Source organism: Oryx dammah, unplaced genomic scaffold (genome assembly GCF_014754425.2).
Source record: "Oryx dammah isolate SB20612 unplaced genomic scaffold, SCBI_Odam_1.1 HiC_scaffold_2, whole genome shotgun sequence".
Taxonomy (NCBI): Eukaryota; Metazoa; Chordata; class Mammalia; order Artiodactyla; family Bovidae; genus Oryx; species Oryx dammah.
In genome coordinates this window covers 75,559,679-75,585,818 of record NW_024070186.1, presented here as the reverse complement: position 1 = coordinate 75,585,818, position 26,140 = coordinate 75,559,679, and the positions used below count along the sequence as shown (strand labels likewise).

The window sequence follows — 26,140 nt, the reverse complement described above, 5'->3', positions numbered from 1 at the left end:
TCCCTGGTCCTGGGGAGGTCCCACACGCCTCGGAGCAGCTCAGCCCCATGCACCACAACTACCGCAGCCCACGTGCCTAGAAGCCTGTGCTCTGCAGTGAGAAAAACCACTGAAATAAGAAGCCCATGCACTGCAAGAGAGTAGCCCCTGCTCACTTACAACTGGAGAAGGTTCTCGCACAACAATAATTTTTTTTTTTAACTCCCTTTTAAAAAATCCTCTACTTCTTGATGCTCCCTACGGGCATTAGTGTTGCAGTAGGCTATCACACTGAAATTGATAGTCAGAACCCAGTCCCCAGAGTCATCAAGAAAGGGTCTGTTGTGTGAATGGCCTATTTGAGAAGGTTCTCTCTATGGTTGTGATCAAAACTGTAGAGCTTAGAGGATGAGCTTACATTTTCTAGAATTGTGATTTAATAGAAAACAACTTATTCCCTAAAGATGCTAAAGAGACATAATATAGGTTTTTGTCTTCTCCTTCCTCTCAAGTCTACCCCTAATTGTTCATTTTTGTCCTTCACAGTTTGTAGTTTTTAGACAGGGCAGAACCTGACAGTGAGTCACACTTGTAGCCTGTCAGACACATGCCTTTCCAGGCACTCCTGTTAATAGTGTGTTACGTGTGACAGCACAGATTCACTTTACTGTCCGAAACCGAGTTTCATAGATGCTTAATGGAACCTTCATCAGACTGAGCTGTGTGCTTCTAGTCAGACATGACTTAGCAACGGTTCAAGTATGAGAGGTTTTTTGGGTTCTGCATCTTAAGAGGGCTCATTTTCTGCATTTCCTTATGTTTAAAATAGGGTTGTTTTTGTTTTACCTTTTATCAAGCTGAAGAAAATTTCCTTCTATCCATAGTATGCTGGGTTTTGTTGTTTTTCTTTTTTAATATGAATACATGTTGAATCTTATCAAATGCTTCTTCTGTCTCTATTGAGATCAAATGAATAGCTCTCCTTTAATTTTTCTATGTGGTGAATTATACTGTTTTTATATGAAACCAATCTTATATTTTTGTGATAAACTAAACTTTGTTATGTATAATTATTTATACATTGCTGGGCTAGGAGTATTTAGGACTCCTGCATCTGTATTTATGATTGAGAATGATATATAATTTCCCTTTCTTATATTATCCCTGTTGGGTTTTAGCATTGAGGTTATTCTCACCAGATGAGTAGTGATATTTTCCTTTCTATATATTCCAAAATAGCTTGTGTGAAATTGGGGTTTTTTTACGACTTGAAATTTTGGAAGAATTTACCAGTACAGCCATTGGGGCCTGATATTTTCTTTGTGGGAAGATGCTTAATTACTGGTTCAGTACCCTCACCTTTTATGGTTTTACTCTGGATTTCTGTTTAGTTGAGTGAATTTAACAAATTTTTCTAGGAATTTGTTTCACAAGTTTTAGAAATTGGCATATGGTGTACCCTGGTGGCTCACTGGTAAAGAATCCGCCTGCCAGTGCAGGAGACGTGGGTTCGATCCCTAATCTGGGAAGATCCCACATGCCACAGAGCAACTAAGACCATGTGCATTAAAAATAAAGAAGTGAAAATTGGCGTAAAGCTGTTCCTAATGTCAGCATGCTGCCATCCATGGGGTCACAAAGAACCAGATGTGACTGAGCAACTGAACAAAAGTGCCCTTTTAACAATCTCTATAGCTTCGCCTCTTTATCCATCTTTCGTTTTTTATTCTATTTATCTAGACTGTTAGTCTTAGCAGGTTATATCACTTGTCTTTTCAGTAAATCAACTCTAGATTTGCTTATTCTATTGGGTATTTTCTATTTCATTGGTTTCTGCTCCTACTGAAATTTTCTATATTTTTTATTTATTCTGTTTTAGCTTCTTTGGTTGGCTAACTTGTAGCTTCTTTATACTCTAAATACATGACCAAATAAGATTTCTCCTAAGGCTGGGGTGACCATACCTTCAGTTTTTCCTGGGTCACATAGCTTGTGAAAGTAATTCCTGATAGCTTTTCTTTTTACTCCCCAAAATACCCTGGTTACAAGTAATCGATTATTTGATCTCCCTATACCCAAGTCCTGCTTTAGCTATACCCCACAAGTTCTGGCCTGTGGGATTTTAAAAATTCAGTTTCAAGTATTTATTATTTCTTCAGTCCTAGAGTTCTTCAAATGTATATTTCTGAATTTCCAAACTTAAGTATTCTAGTTGCCTGGACTGTATGATATTTAAATGTCATCAAGAAGGTATTTAAAAGTAATTATAGAAACAATTGTATGAATAATGTAGGCTCTGGAGTTGAACGGATTAACAGATCTGGAATTGAATCCCAACTCTGCTGCTTCCTATCTGTATGACCTCAAGGAGGCATTTAACTTTCCCAAGCTTTGGTTTCTTTATCTGAAAATGGGAGACTACTATATACTTACCACATAGAATCATTGGATGACTTAATCACATTGGCATAGGGAAAGTACTCAAATGTTAGCTTCCATGACAATCTTGTTTGAAAAATCACTTTTATGTTCCATAAAGAAAACTACTAAAGGAATCTTCCTAAAATGATATAGATACTATTACCTAGAAACTTACTTTTAGTTCTTTGTTTAAAGTTTTAAAAATGTAAAGTTCTCTACCCCTAATCTTTTCATCTTTAGACTCATTAATGTTGTATACATAAAAAAACTAATACTTTTACTATCTAATCTCCTGGGAAGATCTTGTATTTACATCACCTTCCATATTTGATCTTGAAAAATCAAATATCTAGGCCTTTAAAAGGCATACTTGGTTCCTCATCTCTGTGTTCTATCACAGTTTGGATGGGTCAATTTGAGTTTAATTGCCAACAAGGCCTCACACAAAGTTCTGAGAGCTGTTTCAGAGCTCTTTGGTGGGCTTTTAGGGACAACGTTTGGGTTTTCTTTTGCAGCAGTGCCTGGCTCTTGGTATATGGCAGGAAAATAAATATTAATTGAAATTGAGTGGCACAATGCCACCTGGAATAAAAATCAGTATTCTCTTTCTGAGAAAGGAGACTAGAGGCTGTCTAGGTAGCAAGGGAACTCTTGTGTGTTTGAAGGTCTCCCAGTTCCTTAAGATCTTCTCTATCATTTTGCATAATTTCTGAAAATAGCTTGTGGCAGGCTGTGGAGAGGAGGTTGGATAGTTGATGTTTGAGGGTAATGGTATCTAAGAACCTAGCAGTGTGCTGGGACCTTTTACATGGGTTGTCTTATGTAACCTTTACAACAGATCTTTGGGACAAGTAACCTGATTGTTCTTACTTTCCTGATGAGGAAACTGAGGCTCAGAGCAGTTATGTAACTAGCTCTGTGACCTTGGGTCAGTAAGTGATAAAGATTGGATTTCAGCCCAGGATGCGCCAACTTCGCAGCCAGAGCCTCTTTTACCGAGCTGTGCTGCTTTGCTATTTTTGATTTTTCCTTTGCTCTAATGGGAATATTAAGTACGTGGTGGTTGTTTCTTGGCCAGTTTTCCATATCATTTCAGCTGGCCTCTGAACCGCTCACTCCTTCACTGGGCACCCAGAGCCACTGTGTAGCCTTCGTTGAATCCACACTTCTCTCCTTTTTCTCTCTAAGTATTGTGTTTACTCTGTGTTGGCAGCAGAAACCAAAAAGGAAATGCAGAAAAAGCATCTAGCGGTTTTCATAACGTAAACCAAATGTTGGTAGCGTGGCTGAGCTCTTGGGAGGAAAGGCGCTATACAAATCTGACAAATAAATAAATAACCGGTTCTTTAAATAAACTGGCACTGAGGAAGCCTTAATCTGTAACCTATTGAATATAGGCTTGCTCAGTAGTCAGAAGTGTCCTTTGGCTCACCAACTATGAGTTCATGATGGCCTGAGCTCTGTTGGGATAACGGATGGGGGTGGAGGGTGGGGTGGCTAGTCAGGGGAGGAAGAGGTCTGTTAGGAACCAAGCCTTCCCTCCTTGGAAAATGATTGCCTGCCTCAGTAAACAACAGGCATCTCTGTCGTAGCTGTACTATGTATACAACACATTCTCAGCTACTTCAAAAGGATTGGGGGAAGGGGGTTCAAATGAAGGTCAGTGGTTGAAGTGCACAGAGTGTATTTTGAGGACAAGAACTGAATTACTTTACTAATCTCTGCAAATAAAAGCTGTTATCGGCAGCAAGCTCGGAGAGAAATCTTTCTTCCAAATATGCTGGTTTTATGACCTACCCCCTTAAGCTGCCCTTTGCCACTCCTGCTCTCTCAAAACAAACCAGGACAAGCCAATCCCAGTTGTAGAATGTGTTCCACAGATCCCAAGCCTGTAAGCTTCATACATCCTTAAAGTTATGCTGCAGGGAGGGGATGAAGGTTGCTGGCTGGTACCCACATGGAAGCACCTTTTCCTGAGGGCATCGGACTAGGCCAACTCTAGAGTTTCATTCTGGAAAGTGAGAAGATGAGCGCTGAGCGGAAGTGAAGTGATGGGCCGCCAGCTGCCCTGGCTCTGGTTACAGAGCGGAATTGGTTCCGTGCCATCTCAGAGCCATCAAGGAAGCGATTTGGGGAGGTCACCTTGGAAGGTGCTAGGAAGCCTGCAGAGGCAGGAGGGGAGAAAACATGGACAGTGGGTGCCCTTGTTACTGTTCTTGCTGGCATAAGCTCTGGGTACTTCAGTAAAAATAAGCCTAAAGAATATCTTTACTTTCCTGCCCATTTCAGAATTTTCCTTACAAAATCAGGTTTGCAGCCTGTTGCTGGTGCCTGTATTCTAAATATCAAGCCTAAACACAAGTTCCAGATTTATACTTCAAAGACCATGCGCAAGGAATGGTAACCTTGAAACTCAGCATTCCTGATTGACAGTCCACTGTCACAGCATTCAGTACCCCCTGGTCCTTAGAGTTCATAAAACTTGTTTCAGTAATTTCATCAGGCAGATCCTGATGCTTTTGGTATAAAGGGATAAATGTATGTAAAATAGTTTGGGGATCTTCCTGTTATAAAGGATCTTGTAGTACTGCTACTGGTAAGATAGTAAAGACTCAGAGAGCGAGCCCTGATTTAAAATGTTTTATTCTGCACACGAATCTCTTCACTAAAATTTTAAATCTTGATGTTCTAAAAATCTGTTGGCCCTTCAGTTCAGTTCAGTCGCTCAGTCGTGTCTGACTCTTTGCGACCCCATGAATTACAGCACACCAGGCCTCCCTGTCCACCACCATCTCCCGGAGTTCACTCAGACTCAGTCCATCGAGTCGGTGATGCCATCCAGCCATCTCATCCTCTGTCATCCCCTTTTCTTCCTGCCCCCAATCCCTCCCAACATCAGGGTCTTTTCAAATGAGTCAGCTCTTCGCATCAGGTGGCCAAAGTACTGGAGTTTCAGCTTCAGCATCAGTCCTTCCAAAGAACACCCAGGGCTGATCTCCTTCAGAATGGACTGGTTGGATCTCCTTGCAGTCCAAGGGACTCTCAAGAGTCTTCTCCAACACCACAGTTCAAAAGCATCAATTCTTCGGCACTCAGCTTTCTTCACAGTCCAACTCTCGCATCCATACATGACCACTGGAAAAAGCCTTGGCAAAGTAACGTCTCTGCTTTTTAATATGCTGTCTAGGTTGCTCATAACTTTTCTTCCAAGGAGTAAGTGTCTTTTAATTTCATGGCTGCAGTCACCATCTGCAGTGATTTTGGAGCCCCCCAAAATAAAGTCTGACACTGTTTTCCACTATTTCCCCATCTATTTGCCATGAAGTGATGGGACCAGATGCCATGATCTTCGTTTTCTGAATGTTGAGCTTTAAGCCAACTTTTTCACTCTCCTCTTTCACTTTCATCAAGAGGCTTTTTAGTTCCTCTTCACTTTCTGCCATAGAGTGGTGTCATCTGCATATCTGAGGTTATCGATATTTCTCCTGGCAATCTTGATTCCATCTTGTGCTTCTTCCAGCCCAGCATTTCTCATGATGTTCTCTGCATAGAAGTTAAATAAGCAGGGTGACAATATACAGCCTTGACATACTCCTACTCCTATTTGGAACCAGTCTGTTATTCTAGGTCCAATTCTAACTGTTGCTTCCTGACCTGCATACAGGTTTCTCAAGAGGCAGGTCAGGTGGTCTGCTATTCCCATCTCTTTCAGAATTTCCCACAGTTTATTGTGATCCACACAGTCAAAGTCCCTTAGATGTCACAGATTGATTCAGATCAAGTTATTTGCTTCAAGCTATTGATAGGATTCAAACTAAAAGTAGAGAGTAAGACCTTATAGGCTTACATTGTTGATTTTTAGACTTATTTTGATTACTGATGAAGTTGAACTTTATGACCATTTGCATTTCTTTAGTGATTTCCCTATTTGTGTTCTTTATCCATTTTTTTCTGTTGGCATGTCCATCTTTTATTAATTTCCCCCACTGCAATCTGTATTCTTTTATTCTCTTGCTTTGCAACATTCTTGAATTGGGAGTAGGTTTTCTTTCTATAAGCTACTAAGAATACAAAGCATGGCCCTTATATCAAACCGTATGAACATTGCTATAGCTGCTAGAGATTTTCTGTTTAATTTGGGGTCTTATTTCTCGTATTTTCTATTACAGAATTATTCCCACAGTTTGTTTTTCTTTAGGTTTTGTTTCTGGTGTTTGACTTACAGAAATTTATGCAAGGATACATACCTATGTTTATCTTGATTTCTGCTATTGGTATGATATGTAGAAAGGTTTTTCCTCTGCCCCCCCCCAAGATTATTTTTTCTTCATAAATGTTTACTATCATGGTTTCACATTGAAATCTTTATATAAAATTTATTTTGGCATATGGTATAAAACAGGGATCTTTCCCCAAACTTATTTGAAATGCTAACCTTGACAAGTAGAAAATTTTGGAATATTCTTGACTTATTCTAAGTTTGTGACTTAGTCGATCCTTTGACATACATTTCATTCTTTGTATTCCAATTGTTGTGGCTTAATATTTGTCAATATCTAGTAGAGCATTATTTCACAATTAATCATTTAAATAAAATTTAGAATCATTTGTTGAATTGGTTGGGAAGGCATTGCTTTTATAGAATAATTTTCAGTGAGTGAAAACTTTCCAAGTCCTAAACATTTTATCTTTAATTAGATCTGTTGCTCAGAAAAGTTTTAAGTTTTGTTGTATAGCCTACACATTTTGTGATTTTTCTTAGGGATTTTGTTTTTGATTGCTATTACATATGGCTTTTTTTTTTTTAGAACTTTTTTTTCTAACTGGATATTTCTGGTTAAATGTTCTTTGGTCTTTAAAAATTAATTCTGTCTACAGATGAGTGAATGAATCAATGAACAAACAATCTAATGTTAGTGATATTTGCAAATAGTTGTTTTATATATTCAGATACATAATTTGGCTCAACTATACACATAGACTATGCATGAAGTAAACACGCACGGAAAATAAACCATGATGTAGTAATTTTTTTTTTTTTTTGCTGGTCCCTGACTCATGATGTTTAAAATGTGTGATATAATTTTGGGGAAAAGGATGAAATATCCAGAAATAAGCATTAATGAGTACTTTGAATTTGTAATCCTCAATGCTAAAATCATAGTAGGTATTCATCCTATTCTTAAACAGTGTAACTTCTTCTTGCAGATTTCAGAGACAGCTGTCTGAACCCTGCCACCCCTTCCCTCCTCAGTCAGGAGTTCCTGGAGATAATCGCCCTAATTACCACCGGCAAATGTCAGAACCTATTGTTCCTGCAGCTCCCCCACCCCCTCAGGGATTCAAACAAGAATACCATGACCCACTCTATGAACATGGGGTCCCAGGCATGCCTGGTCCCCCAGCACATGGGTTCCAGTCACCAATGGGAATCAAGCAGGAGCCCCGGGATTACTGCGTTGATTCAGGTGAGCATAACATCATACGATTCCTTTCTTCATCATTTCATTCATTTGTCTGGTTGTTACTGAGTGCCTTCTGTGTGCAGGGCTTTGGGGACTAGTTTTCTAAAATTTGCCCTCAAAGAAGTTAGGAGCTACTAAAGCAAATATGTTTATGCATAACTTAATACAAAACAGAAAAGTCATGCAAATGGTAGAAAGCACAGTAGACATTCAGATGTCAGGCAGAGTATACCTGAGTCCATACCTGAAGATTGCTGGCACCCAGCCTTCAGTTCAGTCACTCAGTGGTGTATGACTCTGCAACCCCATGAACTGCAGCACGCCAGGCCTCCCTATCCATCATCAACTCCCGGAGTCCACCCAAACCCATATCCATTGAATTGGTGATGCCATCCGACCATCTCATCCTCTGTCATCCCCTTCTCCTTCTGCCCTCAATCTTTCCCAGCTTCAAGGTCTTTTCAAATGAGTCAGCTCTTCGCATCAGGTGGCCAAAATATTGGAGTTTCAGCTTCAACATCAGTCCTTCCAATGAACACCCAGGACTCATCTCCTTTAGGATGGACTGTTTGGATCTCTTTGCAGTCCAAGGGACTCTCAAGAGTCTTCTCCAACACCACAGTTCAAAAGCATCAATTCTTCTGTGCTCAGCTTTCTTTATAGTCCAACTCTCGCATCCATACATGACCACTGGAAAAACCATAGCCTTGACTAGACGGACCTTTGTTGGCAAAGTAATGTCTCTGCTTTTTAATATGCTATCTAGGTTGGTCATAACTTTCCTTCCAAGGAGTAAGCGTCTTTTAATTTCATGGCTGCAATCACCATCTGCAGTGATTTTGGAGCCCCGAAAAATAACGTCAGCCACTGTTTCCCCATCTATTTGCTATGAAGTGATGGGACCGGATGCCATGATCTTAGTTTTCTGAATGTTGAGCTTTAAGCCAACTTTTTCACTCTCCTCTTTCACTTTCATCAAGAGGCTCTTTAGTTCCTCTTCACTTTCTGCCATAAGGGTGGTGTTATCTGCATATCTGAGGCTATTGATATTTCTCCCAGCAATCTTGATTCCAGCTTGTGCTTCCTCCAGCCCAGCGTTTCTCAGGATGCCCTTTAAGGCCTGTTATCTTAAAGTCCCTGAACAAAGGATATTTCTGCATGTTAGTCCTGCCTCTAGTTTTGTGACCTTTTTTGAATACAATGACCCATTGAACTCCCAATGTAAGTATAGGAGAGTCCACAGGTAGGACGGGACTCTATTGTTGAATAGTGTTCTGAGAAAGTATCTGGTTTGTCACGGCTGTATGGGATCTGGGTATGCCATGGAAAAGTTTGTCCTGTTGGTTGCTTCATAGGAGTCACTACTCTGTTGCGATACTTTCATCTGGGAAAATTCCTGTGTCCTTCAGCTGCCAGTATACACAGGGAGAGATGTAACATCTTGAAACACCTATTGTTTGCTTTTGGGCTTCTTGTCTAGAAAGTTAAACACAAAGTTCCAGCTGTCTTTGGGGGTCCTCTTTACCCCCACTCACACATTTACTGATTACCCATCTTGTAGGCCAAGCTTATCAAATGAGATCATTAATGGAAAGAGTGGGAATTTTGCAGCTTGCACGTTTAGAAACTCTTTCCTCTTCTTTCAGTTCAGTCGCTCAGTGGTGTCCGACTCTTTGTGACCCCATGAATTGCAGCACGCCAGGCCTCCCTGTGCATCACCAACTCCCAGAGTTCACTCAAACTCATGTCCATCGAGTTGGTGATGCCATCCAGCCATCTCATTCTCTGTCATCCCCTTCTCCTCCTGCCCCCAATCCCTCCCAGCAGCCAACTCTTCACATGAGGTGGCCAAAGTATTGGAGTTTCAGCTTTAGCATCATTCCTTCCAAAGAACACCCAGGACTGATCTCCTTTAGAATGAACTGGTTGGATCTCCTTGCAGTCCAAGGACTCTCAAGAGTCTTCTCCAACACCACAGTTCAAAAGCGTCAATTCTTCGGCGCTCAGCCTTCTTCACAGTCCAACTCTCACATCCATACATGACCACTGGAAAAACCATAGCCTTGACTAGATGGACCTTTGTTAGCAAAGTAATGTCTCTGCTTCCTTATCTTTATTTCCCCTTATTTTAGATTTTTTTTAGTGGGGGGCACAAAAAGGGATGCTACCCCTTTACCAAGACAAAGCCAGAAGGACATGATCTTGGAGCTGGAGGTTTAAGGGCTTTCCCTCTGCCACTTTCAGCTGCAGAGACCATTGACAGGAGTGTGTTTCTCTTTCAGAAGTGCCTAACTGCCAGTCCTACATGAGAGGAGGCTACTTCTCCGGTAGCCATGAAGGTAAGTAGCTCTTTAAGAGATTATAATATTCAAGGAAGCCCAAAGTGGCTCAGTTTCCAAGCTAAGATTTGAGATCATAGTTCAAACCTTCCTTAGCTCGTGAACATGAGCGCTCACTGATTGTGATCCCCAGTCATCTTGCACACAGAGTTTGAGGCACACTCCTGACCTGTGAGGGTTGCCATCCTTTTTGGTAGTAATGACCCCAACTTTTGAGAAAGAAAGTGAACTGCCTGGTTTCTACTTTTCCATGCAAGGAGGACCTACAGCTGTAGATAACACTATCTAAACTGGAACTTAGGAACCACGTCATGATCTTCAGGACTTCTTTCAAACATTGAAACAGGGAAGGATTTCTTTCTTAGAATGGTTCCTCAGAAGTATGTCTTATTTTCTGTCATGCACATCTCTGTAAGTTGTCTAGAGCAGTGTGATTCTCCAAACCTGCAGCATCAGCTTCACCTGGGACTTGCTAGACATACAGATTTTCAGGCCCCACTCCAGACCTACTGAATCAGTCTCCAGGGGTAGGGCCCAGCTCTGTATTCCAACAGGCCCTCCAGGCAACCATGATGCACCCTCACATTCAGTTCAGTTCAGTCGCTCAGTCATGTCCGACTCTTTGCGACCCCATGAATCGCAGCACACCAGGCCTCCCTGTCCATCACCAACTCCCGGAGTTTACGCAAACTCATGTCCATCGAGTTGGTGATGCCATCCAGCCATCTCATCCTCTGTCGTCCCCTTCTCCTCCTGCCCCCAATCCCTCCCAGCATCAGGGTCTTTTCCAGTGAGTCAACTCTTCGCATCAGGTAGCCAAAGTATTGGAGTTTCAGCTTCAGCATCATTCCTTCCAAAGAACACCCAGGACTGATCTTCAGAATGGATTGGTTGGATCTCCTTGCAGTGCAAGGGACTCTCAAGAGTCTTCTCCAACACCACACTTCAAAAGCATCAATTCTTCGGCACTCAGCCTTCTTCACAGTCCAACTCTCACATCCATACATGACCACTGGAAAAACCATAGCCTTGACTAGATGGACCTTTGTTGGCAAACTAATGTCTCTGCTTTTTAATATGCTGTCTAGGTTGCTCATAACTTTCCTTCCAGGAGTAAGCGCCTTTTAGTTTCATGAGAGAGCTACTAGAGCTGTAAGGCTTAGGTATGGCTGCACGTTAGGATCACCTGCATGCATGTGCACTCGGTCCCTCAGTTATGTCCGACTCTGCAACCCCATGGACTCTAGCCTGCCAGACTCCTCTGTCCAACGAATTTTCCTGGCAAGAATACTGGAGTGGGTTGCTATTTCCTCCTTTAGGGGATCTTCCCGAGCCAGGGATCAAACCCACGTCTCTTGCATCTTCTACTTTGATAGGTGGGTTCTTTACTGCTGCACTACCTGGGAATCCCTAGAATCACCCGGGGAGCTGTTAAAACTTCTGGTGTCCAGGCTTCACCCAGAGCAACTAAATCAGAAATTCTAGGATGGAGCTTGGGCATTAGTAATTTGTGAAGCTCCCTGGGCGATTCTGTTGTGTCCAGGGATGACAACCACTGTTCTAGAGTTTTGAAAGAGCTAGTTTGAAAGAGCTGGTAAGTAAGCACTGGCTGGTTATTATGAGTGATTTGGTTCACAAGAGTGATTTCTATGGGTGGCTGCCTCCCAGTGACTTGGTTGGAAGGGAGACCAAGTGTGGCTGCCATGGGCACCCAGGGATATTCTGAGTGGGTGTCCAGCCCTGGGAAGGAAGGGCTGTCTACTGGACCTCTGTGATGGGCACACATGTGTAGTAGGGCTCTCTTCCAGGTTCCCAAATGTGTCTGCAGCAGGTGAACTAGGAAAGAGGAAAACACTTTGCATAATTACATTTAAAGAGGCTCATGCTCTTAAAGGAAATACTTTTAGTAAGGCATTGGGGCTGCTACTACACACAATATCTGGCGAGCTTGTGTTTTCCCCCACTTCTTCCCTGACCCCACACACATCGAAGAAGTTAGTTTCAAAGATATCTGCATTCTTAATTGCTCTAAATTACCCTGACACAGTTTTTCTCTCCTTATACAGGCTTGACCACAGGTGCCTGTGAAAGTTAGTGAGACAAGTGTTTCTGATTGGCATCTGTGATTACTAAGATAGCCATCCTGCCTTAGCATTCACCTGGAATCTTTACGTACTATTTTGAATCTTTCATTTCCACTTTGCCCCTCAAACAGGTTCTTCCTTCCTGCCACCTTTGAGTGATTAGATGGTTGTGACCACAACTGATGCAACTGCTGTGCAAATTCAACTGACAAATTCACTTAAACCAACAGCATCTTCCAGATGTTTTAGAGAACCACATGTGGCAATGACTAGAAACCACAAAATATACCAGAACGATACTCATGGGCAGGGCTTCATCTGATTAGTTTGAAACCAAACCTAGAATTTAATCTAGGTTTACATTTTTCCCCCTATATACTGTGAGTGTATTATGCTCTAAATATAACATAGCAATTTTGGCAGGTGTGTAAACTTTGTAGTTTACTTTTGACTTTATATTAAGGCTGTTAAAACATCAGAGTAGCAAAATTCATGTAGAAAGTCGGGAAATACATAGCTTCCCAACAGCCAAGGCAGAAAATATGAAGCATGATGGATTATGCAATTCTTAATATAAATTATGACAGTTTGTTGTAAGTCAGTTTCCTAGTACCAAACTGGAAAATTATAGGTGCCCCTGAGAAGTTAGCATTGCATTCTTAAATCTTTTAATGGAAAACTGTAGATTCCTTCATATTTATTTCAATAGTTATAGAGCAACTTATGTAGTAGGTGCTATAAGGATGCTAAGATATTCAGAATATGGTCCTTACCCTCTAGAAACTTAGAATTCCATGACAGAATAAGGTAAGTGCTGTTAAGAGATTAACTAGAGAGATTTATCATAATGTTCAAGTCCTTACTGTCTTGATTTCTTTTAACTGTCCTGCATTGCACACCTATGTACTGGGAGCTATTCTTAAGCTCTCTGTTGTAAGAATAAATCAGTCAATGAACAGAATATACATCAACTCATTAAATTCTCACTAACAAGCCTGTAAGATAGGAATTATCTTCCACAATCCTTAGATGAGAAAAATGGAGCACTGAGAGATTAATTTGTTCTAGGCCACACAGTTAACCTAGGTCCAATCAGTCTGGCTTCAGGGCCCATGCTCTTCACATTACATCATGTTTGTTTGTTTTTGTTTTTTTTTTTTTTGCCTACTTTGTCATCTGTCTCCACCAGTTGGGATGCAAGCTCCATTAGAGCAAGCACCGAGTCTACCCTCTTCTCTAGCACAAACGTGTGCCCAGCATAAATATCTATTGGATTATATAAAAATATACTTCTTTGTAGTTAAGCAGAGAAAAAAATGCTTGGGGCTGAGGAAACAAAATGAATAATACGAAACCTGAAAAGTCTGTTTCCAAGTTGGGCAGTGTTTTCCCAACCCCAGGCCTCTTTTAAAATTGTGCTGATCCTGCCAAGAAGAACTTGATCCAAGCTGATTGTGATGAACAGATTATTTCTTGGAGCCTTTACTCAGGGAGTTTAAGTCATAGAAAATCCCTCTCAAAAATCTAGTGCTCATTCTTCACTGCAAATGACCTCCCCTGCCTGCCGGGACCACATACTTGACACTCATAAGCCTGGTCCACATGCCAGACGAGTTGACCGGAGAACTGAGCGTGGGGAGTACCGCTGTGCAAACAGGAGCTCCTGGTGCTTCCTCTGGAGAAGCATGTGGTTAGAAGGGAGTACACAGGGATGCTCACCCCTGAAATAGGCTGGACCCCAAGCAAGGGTGTGGTCCCACCATGCCTGTCTATTAACTGGCTTTGCTTTGAGCTGCAGGCCTCATCAGGGTGCCTGCTGACCTGGTAGTCAGCACTGAACCTTTATTAGGGGTTAGTGGGTTTACTTTTTCGGCCCTATCATGTGGCATAGTTCCCCAATGAGATTGAACCGGTGTCCCCTGCATTGGAAGCCTGGAGTCCTAACCACAGGACCACCAGGAAAGTCCCAGATTAGTGGGTTTAGAATGCCAAGCCATCATCCTTCCCTCTCCTGGACACCTTCTTCTTTTTGCCCTGCCTTCCTTTCATTTCCACTTACATATGTTGTTGGTCCAGTCAGTTCTCCTGTTTTCTTAACAATGCAATAAGTGCTACTGCTGGAATATCTCTTCATATTCCTTCCACAGTGTCTGGAGAAGATGATACCTCCAACTTATCTTTCAAATTATTGTTTGTCACAGTCTTTACTCATTTGGCATCGTTTTCTACCTTCCAAGCTCTTTCATAATTGAATGAAGTGTGTGGGCAGCATGGACAAGCTGTATGAAAGATTGAAATTAATATTTGCTAAAAGGGAAATGGCAAGACCATGTATAGATCAATTAGATCCCCCCCAGTGAGGCCAGCTGAAATAGGTGAGATGTCATTTCAGATATAAAGGCTTAGTCACTGACCCATGCAGACCTCAGGAGTAAGATGTGCAGGAACGTTCTGGTGATTCAGTGCCTCCCTGCAGTCTCGGCTCTAATAGCAGGAATCGATGCTGTTCTGACTGCAGAGCGGGCAGTTGCATCAGAACACAAACACCTAGGTTCTTGTGAAGTTCTCTCCCAAATTCAATCTGGCATAGATACAGCAGTTCATTGGACTGAGGACCTGAAATGGTAGCAAATTCTGTTTTAGTCCTTCAGAGTTTTCATAGAAGAGATCCATGTTAAGCAACATGTTCTTTCTAAATTCTCCTTCAGGTTTTTCATATGAGAAGGATCCCCGGTTGTACTTTGACGACACTTGTGTCGTTCCTGAGAGACTGGAAGGTAAGTAGCCCCATCTGGTTTGGTGCAAAGCTGGAATTCTTACCATGTCAGAGCACCTTCGTCAGTCATCTTGATGCCAGGTTGGCAACATTTGCCCAAATCAGGTAAGAAAATTGAAACTAAAGTACCAAATATGTATCTTTATCTGGAACAGGCAAAGTGAAACAAGAGCCCACCATGTATCGGGAGGGGCCCCCTTACCAGAGGCGAGGTTCCCTTCAGCTGTGGCAGTTCCTGGTTACCCTTCTTGACGACCCAGCCAACGCCCACTTCATTGCCTGGACAGGCCGAGGCATGGAATTCAAGCTGATAGAACCCGAAGAGGTAAGCACTGGGTGCTAATTTTTTATTTGCTGATGTTTGTTCCTATTTAGTTCTCCATCTAGCCTTTTTACTGTGTCAGATATGCTCTTCTCATTCAGATTCTGGCCTGGCCAATGGGCTTGACAGTGCTTTTTTTTATTAATGCGACAGGCAAAGTTCTCCACTGCAAAACATGTAAAAAGTATTAGTAACCCTTCTGCAAACTGTAGAGAGGGAGACCACAAAGACTTACATTCTAAAAGGGTCTGCTTTCTCTCTTAGAAAGTCTTTCAAGTGTTCTTTCAGTGATACCAACTCTTTTTTGGTGTAAGCCCTCATATGTCATAGCCTGTATCAGAGATTATGTGAACAGATTGTAAGACATTTTTAGTAATATAGGTTGCAACTGTCCTATGGTGTATTTAAAATGGCTCTAGAGAAATAACATTATCAGAGATGAGTCAATCTCAATCTCAGAAACCTAGTGTTTTGTGTTGTTTTAATGTAATATCACAGGAGCTTCCCTGGCTTGGTGGTAAAGAATCTACCTGCCAATGCAGGAGACACAGGTTCAATACCTGGTCTGGGAAATCCCCACATGCCACAGAGCAACTAAGCTCTGTGCACAACAAGTACTGAGCCTGTACTCGAGAGTCAGCCATAACTGCTGAGCCCACAGGCCGAAACTACTGATGCCTGAACAGTCTAGAGCCTGTACTACACAAAAGAGAAGCCCCTGCAGTGAGAGGCCCAAGCACTGTAACTAGAGTAGCCCCTGCTCACCTCAACTAGAGCAAAACTGGCACAGCAATGAAGACCCAGGACAGCAAAAACAAAAAAGTTAATGTCAAGTTCTTACTGTTTTTTAAAGTACCACAATGAGATAGCAAACCTTCCTTATTTTGTTAATAGAAAAAACCTCCCTTATTTTGTTAATAGAAAAAAACATTGTTACCATCTTTTTGCCAGATTGACAGAAAGGCCAGTGGACAGAACCAATGCCATTTCTTCAGAGGAGAGGACACATCATAGAATCTCCCCTTTCCTAAATATCACAAAGCAAATTAAGTCAGGCTCTGGGCTTGCCATGATTTCAAAGGGGTTGATTTTTGTTTGATTTAGAATCTAGAGGTTAGAAATGGAAAAGAAATCACTTCCCTGAAAGTCTGACATATGCTTCTTTGGGTAGCGTATACTTGAGCGTTACACATTAAGCCAGCAGAAGAAAAAGGTATCTTTGGGTTGGTGTGATTAGAATGAGAACAGTGCTCTTGAAGGCCTCTGAATAGGAGCTGCAGTTGTAGATGTTATTCAATCAGTTGGAGGCTCACTTTAGTACACCCAAGGGGACAGGTGGGCACGGGGGTTGATGGCAGGAAATTGGAGGAAGAAAATGGCCTGAAAGTTAAGATGAGCAAAGGAAAATGTGTGAATTGGAGGCTTAAGGAGAATCCTGACTGGTAGAGGAAGGCAGGTTTCCTTAAAGGCCGTTAGAGAAGATATAGTTACCAGTCAGTTCAGTCGCTCAGTCGTGTCCGACTCTTTGCGACCCCATGAATCGCAGCACGTCAGGCCTCCCTGTCCATCACCATACATATACAATTTCTGTTAAGACTTGTTCTACCTTCAAAGCCAAAGTTTGGTACTGCTGTGTTCTCCTGAGGGTGTCTTTTGGCTAAGTCGTGTAGAAATGGAGCCATGTTTCCAGCCACACTGAAAAGCATCCACCCCACATTCTTTTCCTCATAATGTGGCCTGGTTTGTATGAGGCTGGAGGAAAGCATGTCGCCCAGACTCACTGAGGCTTTTTGAAAGTCAAGTCTGTCATGTGAGCAGCCCTTTTTGATTTATCTCATTTCACAAAAAGGAGCTTTTACGACTTTTTTGCCACTGCCTCGGGCCTAAGCAGAGGCTGTACAGCTGCAGGTAAACCTGGTTATGACCCTTTGTAAAGCCATTATTGAATCTGTTGCTCCCCAACCAATGGTAAAGAAAATGATGAACAGATGGCAAAGGACCCCGGCTTTCTTAAAGAAACTAATGTTAATCCAGAATGCTCACATAAATGCCAAGCTGCCCAGTCACAGGGGAGTCTCCTAGTGGCCTTGCACCTCTCTCAGCTGATTAAACAGCTCTATTTCTTCAGAAAGTACTTCTTGCCACCGCAGCTTGAAATCCCCGAGCATTCCATGAACTCTGAAATGTTCCATTCCCTTAACCCCAGGATCAGCTCTGCTCCAGTGTGCACTTTGGCCCCAGGACATGCAGCACTTTTTTCCCCACTCTCTAATCCTTGTATAACTTGGCAGGCCCTCCTCTTGGTAGTGTCAGGAAGATACCAACTCCTCGAAAAATGCTATAAGAAGTTGTCATGGGGGGAGCTTGAAGGGTGAAGCGGAGGAGGAAGCTGTTTGGGACGTAATTGTAGGCAGCTGTGTGGCTGAGTAGTGCACTCTGGGTAATTATCCATAATATCCATTACACTGTGCATGGAAATTGTGGTTTTAGAACTGCGTTTTGGCAGGCCCCCTAATCAAATGTCTTTTGATAGTCATCCAGCTTAGCACCCTCTCAATTATGACTGACTCGGCTTTAATCTGGAGCCATTTTAACTGTGAATCTGCATTAATGAATATTTTGGGGGGTAGGGTTGTTTGTTGAACATGTGGCAGATAACTGATGCCATGGGGAGGTTTAAAAGGACGTGCTGCTTAGAAAGAGCCGCTCCCTGTGCTGTGGCTGCGCTCTTACAAAGAGAGGGAGAGAGATGTGAGCTTTGGTTTTTGTTTTGTTTTTAACTCCTTCAGCCTCTATCCTCAAGATGCTATCAAAGTAACAAATGTGAAAGATGAAGGAAAGGAGGAGCTGGCAGCGAGCTATTGCCTGCTCCCTCCACCCCCAAAAAATGGGGCAGCCGTTCTTCCCAGCTGCTTTGCAGTTGTGCCGCGTCATGGTTACTGCATTAAGACCAGCCCCAGTGAGGGCTACTGAGTCACAGGGCCCTGGCCCAAGAGATGAGTCAGTAACTATGGCTACCAGAGCTGCTCTGAAGTCTACGCATATACAAAACCTCTCTCCAGTACAGCTACTGCATATGCAAGTGACAGCAAAGAAAGGTCATGGCTGAAGTTAAATAGTCAAGAACTGTTTTCCACTACTGCAGGCCTCTTTTAAGGGTTCTTGCATTACTTGTGGCCAACAGCAGTTCAATAATACCTTCACGGTATTATTTCTTTTGGGAAAAAAAAAAAAAAGGACATGTATTGATTTACCAGCTTTTCTTTCTTAGCACTATTTCTATTGGCTTAAACTGTTTTTCTCTAAACAGGGGATGTGTTTTTGCTTAATTTTGCCTTTTTGGTCATTGTAAAGAGTTGAATGGGTGCAATATGGAGAAAGGCGGAGAACCAGGGTATCATGTGCTATGGGGCACAAAGCAAATGAATGGAAATTTAACTTTCACATAGTTTCTTACAAGGGAAAATAGAATCATGGCTGTTGAATTTTTGTAATATAATTAGGACAGATACATTTCTTCCTTATCAGATCATTTCTGATATTTATTAAAGGTCATCTTGAATCCTGAGTTGAGATGTTGCTTTCATTCTGCCTCAAATACTTTTGAATAATACTTTAAGTGAAACGTGGCTTTATGATCCACTTTTTCACTTGCAGTCTCCCTACTTCTCATTCCATGTTTACCTTTTTTTTTTAAATGAATGTAGTTATTTTGGTTACGTTTCCAAAACTGACCCAGAATGTTCCAAGTACGATCGCTGGTTTGCATGCATTTAAAGGCCTCATATTTCCAAGGTTAATCTACCTTGACAGTCATCCTAATACATAGGGTTTGGGATGTTGAGATAGATACTTGAGCAGAATTGCTTGACTGTCTTTGCTGAACTCCACTAGTAAGTGTTCTTGCTTTAAGGCTTCTTTGCCCAGAGTTCCAATTACATCCCCCCATCACTGCACCTCAGGTGGATCGGGTTTAGATATAATGCACTTCACAACTGTTTGGGAAGCCATGTTAATTTTTCATTAAATGGATAATGGTGCTACATGTTTTAATGTCCATTCTGCAAGTCCACTGGGAACAGGGGATTGGATGGCAGCAGGCTGAAATGATCTGATTCCCTTTTACTCCATGAGCTGCAATACGTAAACATCTCCCAGCCCCTCTCCAATCTTATTAGAATTGAACTTTTGCTCTGCTGGCCCATTAGCAACTCACTAGTGTGTTTCTAATGTTTCAGGAATGACCATTCTAATTATTCCTTATTGACTGCTACAGAAACCATAGCACTTAATGGCAACATGTTAATGGTCTATGGGTATTGGTCAATAATTCATATGTGGAGAAACAGTAGAGAGCCTGCTTCCTCTGGGATGCTAGCCAAGCCCTCTGCAATCTTAAAATGCTAGGATTCTTCCACCTCCAGGTCTCACCTCTTAGCATCTATGACTAAATCATCACCTTTGTTGAATGTTGGTCTTAAGGGAATTAAGTGCTTTTCCATTCAAGTCAGAGAAATGGATCACTGACCAGAGCAGTTGGGTTCTAGAATGCTCTCCTGGGATTGGGAAGAAACCCACTAGACCCAAGGAATGAGTTTCCATTGCTTTCCTGTCTCTTCAGGTTGCTCGGCGTTGGGGCATTCAGAAGAACCGGCCAGCCATGAACTATGACAAGCTCAGCCGATCTCTACGCTATTACTATGAAAAGGGCATCATGCAGAAGGTGAACAATTATGAGAGACAATTAAGATCACTCTCAGAGAAACTGTCCAGGGCTTCTATACTAAGACTAATGGCTTCAAGGAAATGTTAGCTTCGTGATTCTGTGGTAGGAAAAAATCTTGGGAAAATGAGTTAAAATGAGATACAAAGAGCACCTTTAATACTCTCAGGTACCTCAAAACCAGAGGTTGTGGAAGATTCTGTAGGAAAATTAGCCTCCTCTGCTTTAGAGAAATAAATAAACTGTCTCTACTTATAGAAATGTCCAGATAGGACTTCCCTGATGGTCCAGTGGTTAAGAATCCACCTGTCAATGCAGGAGACAAGGGCTCGATCCCTGATTCAGGAAGATTCCACATGCTGTGGGGCAACTAAGCCCTTCCGCCTATAGCCCATGCTCTTCAGTAATGAGAAGCCACCACAATGAGTAGCCGCCGCCCCCCCAACCCCACCCTGCCGCAACTAGATAAAACCTGCATACAGCAACAGAGACCCAATGCAGCCAAAGAAAAAATTTTTTAAATTGTCCAGATACTTAGGCCAACTATTATATCCATAAAGGAGCCAGGGAGAGAATCAACTTAAAGGTCTCTGCTCCCACAAGAGCTTAGTTGAAGTCTTTAGTTGTTAAGACACCAAGACCTCCAAATATGTTGGTTTAATACTCGTAAGTGTTAGGACTAAGAAAATCTTTTTCAAAAACTGGAAACTACAAGTTAAAAAGCCAAGATTTGCAAAATGGGAGCAGAATAGCCTGATGACAAGTTGCAGAATAAAGGATGAAGCATATTTTGAGGAAGCCAGAACAAAATCCTTATTGTGATAGGTGGTGAAAGACCAAAATCTTAAAAGCCGTGTATAAGCAGAAGATGAAGATGGCAAATCTTTGGTTTTTCTTAACCAGATTTTATACTGTACTGTTACCCAGATTCTAGCATTTATACATTTAGGCAGTCTTTACATGGTAGATGCACTCAGAATTATATGGTCATTGTTGCTGAGAACTTGTCTTGTGCTAAAACCAGGCTTATCTTCTCATAGGCAGGTGGTAATATGACCCCATATTCCTCTCATCTCCTTAAATTATTAAAACTTTTCATGGATGGTCTTCTGGATAAAACTCAGACTTTAACCCTTCATACAGGCTCTAAGGCACCATCTAACCCTCATTTCCTCACTTGCACTTGTCTGCTTCCACTACCACAGCCATCTGTCTCTTAATATGTATTGTTTGTAAACAAACACTATCAGTCATGTAAGTTATCGAGCATATTATAAAATGAAAAAACACCTATTAAACTACCATCCTACTTAAGAACATTCCTAACACCTTCATTACCTAGCCAGCTCCTTCTTGTTTCTCAGTCACCTGTTTACTCCAAGAATCTGAAGTTCTCAAGCTGAGTTACGTGGTCTCATCTGCTTCTGAGAGCACCTGCGTTCATCTCCATCACTCCATCTCCCTACTCTCTATATTGTAAATCACTCCCTGGCTTGTCAGTATCTGCCACAGGAATATCAGCTTCTTTGGGGCAAAATTGAGAACTTGACTTCAGTGCTTGGCATAGTTAATAGATACTCTAAAATGGGTTATCACCCCACCCTACCTATTTCCTCCCCCCCCCCGTTTTTAAAGGTACAGTTCAGTGGGGTTTTAATATGTATGCAGAGTAGTACAACTGTCACTCAAAACCAGTTTTAGAACATTTTGTTGTTCAGTTGCTAAGTCGTGTCTGACTCTGCAACCCCATGGACTCTATGTAGTCTACAAGGCTCCTCTGTCCATATGGTTTTCCAGGGAAGAATACTGGAGTGGGTTGCCATTTCCCTCTTCAGAGGATCTTCCCAGATCAGGGATTTCACCCATGTCTCCTGCACTGGCAGGCAGATTCCTGACCACTAAGCCATCAGGGAAGCCCATTAGAACAATTTATCACCCTAAAAAGAAACCCTGAACCCATTGGCAGTCACTACCCCTTTCCCACTGCAAGCTTCACACACTCTCCCCATTCAGTGTTAACACTACCAGGTAGAATTCTAAACTTAGGAAGGAGGGCCAGTAGAAAACAAAACACTGGCTTTGTGGTTCCCAACTAAAGACCCAATCCAAGGGAATGTAACCAAGACAGTTAACTTGAACTAATGGCAATGAATTACGCCTATGAACTTGTTCCTAGGTTTTCTAAGAAAGAAGAGAACTCTGAGAATTAAGCATAAAATAGTACAGAGGAAGGCATAGGAATGAGACTTGGGTGGGCTCAGATCCTAACACTGTTATTTATTTATGCTTTAAGGAAAGTCAACCTTTCAAAGCTTGTTTCCAATGAAAGTGTAGCTAATAATTCTTGATCTAATCTCAAAAGGGTAATATATATGTGAAAATGTCCTAGAAATAGTAACATGCTTTCCAGTGTAAGAGATCCTTGCTTTATTATGTGACCTATGAGTAAATGAAAACTAAATGAAAGAGGAGTGGTAGCATACTGATCTGGGCAGGGACTCAGAAAAGCATTAGTTCCATACCCTCAGGTTTTGAAAGGGAACACTGAGATTCATGGAGATTGAGACTTGCTAGTGACCAAGCCAGGGCCAGAAGCCGTTCGCTCAACTTTCGGAGCTAGTATTATCATCACCGTATCCTCCTGCCTAGCTCTTCCACATGTGAGCTGACTCTGGCTGGGGAACCAGAGATTTAACAGTAAACTGGCTTTTAAAAAACCCAAATAGGAATGAGTGATTGTATACACCTGCCACCCTTGATCAAGACTAGTTGGTTCAAGTAATGTTATAATGCATAAAATTCATATAAAGGTAGTTTGCAGTTTGTTCAGTGTAGCAAAACCATGATATTAGTCATTTTCAACTGCAGGTAAGCCAAAAAGCAGTTCTTTCTGGTTTTGGAACAAGCTTATAAAATCCCACATAGCTTCTGAATTCCTAGCCCTGTGGGACAACAAAGCTGTCCTGTGAAGACTGTAAACTTGAGGAAACTGAACACATGGGCTGACTCCTGCATCTTTCAATCCTTATATCTCATAACACCAGCCTCAGCATAACCGTTGTTTCTAGACTGATTTTAACAGTGAGGATGTTCTTTTAAGAAGAACCTGAGTTTGATATTCATATATTCTTTTCAGCTGTTAAGCTGTGGTGTCAAAACATTCAGCAGGTAACAGGTCCCCATGGTTTATCAAAATAAATTGAAGGATTTGGATAATCAACTACCATTGAGCCTCTTGGCCCCAGGCTGCCCAAGAGCTTGGTGGCTTAACAGATATCTCATTCTTCCCTTGGTGCCCACACCCCATGCCCTGGTCCAACCGGGCCTCATAAGGTGCATTTTCTCTCTAGGTGGCCGGGGAACGATATGTCTACAAGTTCGTCTGCGACCCCGATGCGCTTTTCTCCATGGCCTTCCCCGACAACCAGCGTCCGTTCCTGAAAGCAGAGTCTGAGTGCCACCTCAGCGAGGAGGACACCCTGCCACTGACCCACTTTGAGGACAACCCTGCTTATCTTCTGGATGTGGACCGCTGCGGCAGCCTCCCCTATGCCGAAGGCTTTGCTTACTAAGTTTCTGAGCAGCTGAGCGGCCAAACCTTAGAGCTAGCAGTTCCCATTCAGGCAAACGAGAACAGTGGTTTTGTTTGTGTTTCTGGCTGTTCCTAAAGCTTGCCCTTTGAGTATTATCTGTCTCCGGAGAAAGAGAATCCAATCTGTCTCCGGATTGGCACCCTTAAGGACAGAAACTTTGACGGGGGAGTGGGAACAGGGAGGGGTAGAAAAACCACCCAAAAGCTGGTGCCTCAGCTCTTGATCCTGACAAGGTTTCTGGGAAGCGATTGAAATGGAGCCTCCTTCCCATGGACAATATATATGCAAAGCAATACCTTGTTCAGGTTGGTACCCGCAAACCAGGACAGAGTATGTGACAATCTGCATTGATCAAGGACTACTAAATGCCTTTACATAGAAGGGCTCTGATTTGCACAATTTGTTGAAAAAGTGAGTCACAAAACCCATAGAACAGGAGGTAGGCTAAGTTGGGGAGGCTCAAACCACGAAGGGTTGCCAAGTATTACCTTAAAACTTGGACAGCTCTTGCAGCTCGCTGAAATGTTTCCCCTTGGTCTACAAAGAAGGGGAAAAGGATGAATAGCTATTACCCACTCCACGGTTCTCAAATAAACCATTGCTACTCTTGGGAACCTTCTGGCCATGTGGTCACCAAGTAGAGCAAGCCCCCTCTCTCTTCCCAGTCACATGGCTGTGTGTGGATGGCTTTAATTTTAGGAGAAGGTGATTAACACTTTTGACAGTATTTTGTTTTGCTTTGATTCGGGAGATTGTTTTGTTTTGGAAAACCAGTTTATAAACTGATTTTTGTAGTTTTGGTATTTAAAGCAAAAAAAAAAACAAACCTTTTGGTAACTGAGCACTGTGCCCTATAAACAGGACAGTGCCGACTTCTGAAGACGCTGCAGCTTGAAAGGGGCTTTGCTGGGGGCATCCCCTTGGCTGAGTGCAAGCCCTCTTTATTGCCTGCTTTGTGCTTTCTGCACCAGACAGCCTGACGGAACATTTGCACCTGAGTTGTACATTTTTGAGGTGTGCAGGGCAGCCTGGACACACCGTTTAGATTCTATGTGTATAGTCCCCAATGTTCCCTCTCATGCCCTCTCTGGAAAGCATATGTACATAATACATGTCATGTCCATTTGAAACCTGGTCACCTGATGGAAACCCTAGGGCGTCTTCCCTGGGCATGACTGATGACAATTTCCATTTCATCCATTTTTGTTTTTCCTTTTTCTTTAAATCCTCGGACTTTAAACCCTGCATATGATTCAATAGGGTTTGAGACGTGTGCGCGACACCAACAGGTAAAACTGTACTAGCGCCTTAGTTTCCTGCCACTTTACAAAAGAGTTCTGATCGCTGAATTTTATTGGAAAAGTTTTCAACAACCCAGCTAAAGCTACATGAAAGCTCAAAGTAGAGGAAAAGGCGTTAGAAAGTGGTAGCACCTTGGTGCCTGCTGTTGAGAGAGTTCTGTGCTTCCCCTGACACTGAGCACGGAAACGATGATGACGCTACTCTTCATACACAAAGGACAGTGCTTTGTTTTTCTACTGATGGAATGCTCTGCAGTCTCAAACAGTCCCCCAGGTGACCAGGAACACATTTGTGAAGAGGGTCACAGATAAGGGGTGCATTTCATAGCTGTGGAAATACAAGGATTCCCTCTTGGAAGCTAATTAGCCCACAAAGGTATTGCACCTATAGCTTGGGCCTTAATTAGCATTGTATTCTAATCAAAGGACTCTTTCCAAATGGTATTTATAGCTTTCTAACCTACACATAGTCTATACATAGATGCATATTTTACCCCAAGCTGGCTAGAGGTTAATTTGTTGTAAATGCTGTATAGGATTTTTTTTTTCCTTTCTTATCTGGGTTTGGGTTTTGTTGGGATTTTTTTTTTTTTTTTTTTGATGGATTTATGCTGTCTTAGCAAGTATGAAAAGAACCGTCTGTAGCCTGAGCTCCCCTCCCCCGCTATGGCCACGTGGCCCGTGCGGTCTCGGGACACAGGATGGCGGCGTCACCCTTGCATTCCCATCGGACTCATGCACCTCCCTGATGATTTGGGGTTTTTCGGTTTTTTGTTTTTGCTTCTTTTCCAGAGTGTGGAAAATCTACAGTGCAGAAAGGCTTTAACCTGCCAGTTGATTTGAAATACTTTTCCCCTGCGCAGGGCTGTTTGCATCCTGCCAAGCTGCGTTATATTCTGTACTGTGTACAATAAAGAAGTTTGCTTTCAGTTTACCAAGTGCCTGAAACCCGCATCTTTCTTGCCCCCATCTTAAAGTAAGCAGAAGTCACCTGGCACCTTCCTCTCCCTCTCTGTCTCTCTCCCTCTTAGCTATCTAGCCTTACGACTGTAGAATTGAGAGTCAACTTGCGCACAGCTTCTCTCTTCTAATCTCTCAAACTCTGGCTAAACATTTTATCCAAAAGAGTAGAAGGAA

The 26,140-nt window shown here is 42.3% G+C and overlaps 1 protein-coding gene across 1 annotated transcript in view; it reads left to right on the top strand.

Annotated features, from left to right (window-relative positions):
- Positions 1–25,937, top strand: part of ETV5 (ETS variant transcription factor 5) — a 59,254-nt gene extending 33,317 nt beyond the window's left edge. The window contains exons 8-13 of the mRNA XM_040252630.1: positions 7,609–7,868; positions 10,148–10,204; positions 14,997–15,065; positions 15,220–15,389; positions 20,008–20,109; positions 23,460–25,937. Coding sequence (XP_040108564.1) covers positions 7,609–7,868; positions 10,148–10,204; positions 14,997–15,065; positions 15,220–15,389; positions 20,008–20,109; positions 23,460–23,681 — 880 coding nt within the window. The 3' untranslated portion in view covers positions 23,682–25,937. The remainder of the gene's footprint in view (positions 1–7,608; positions 7,869–10,147; positions 10,205–14,996; positions 15,066–15,219; positions 15,390–20,007; positions 20,110–23,459) is intronic.
- The last annotated feature ends 203 nt before the right edge of the window (positions 25,938–26,140 follow it).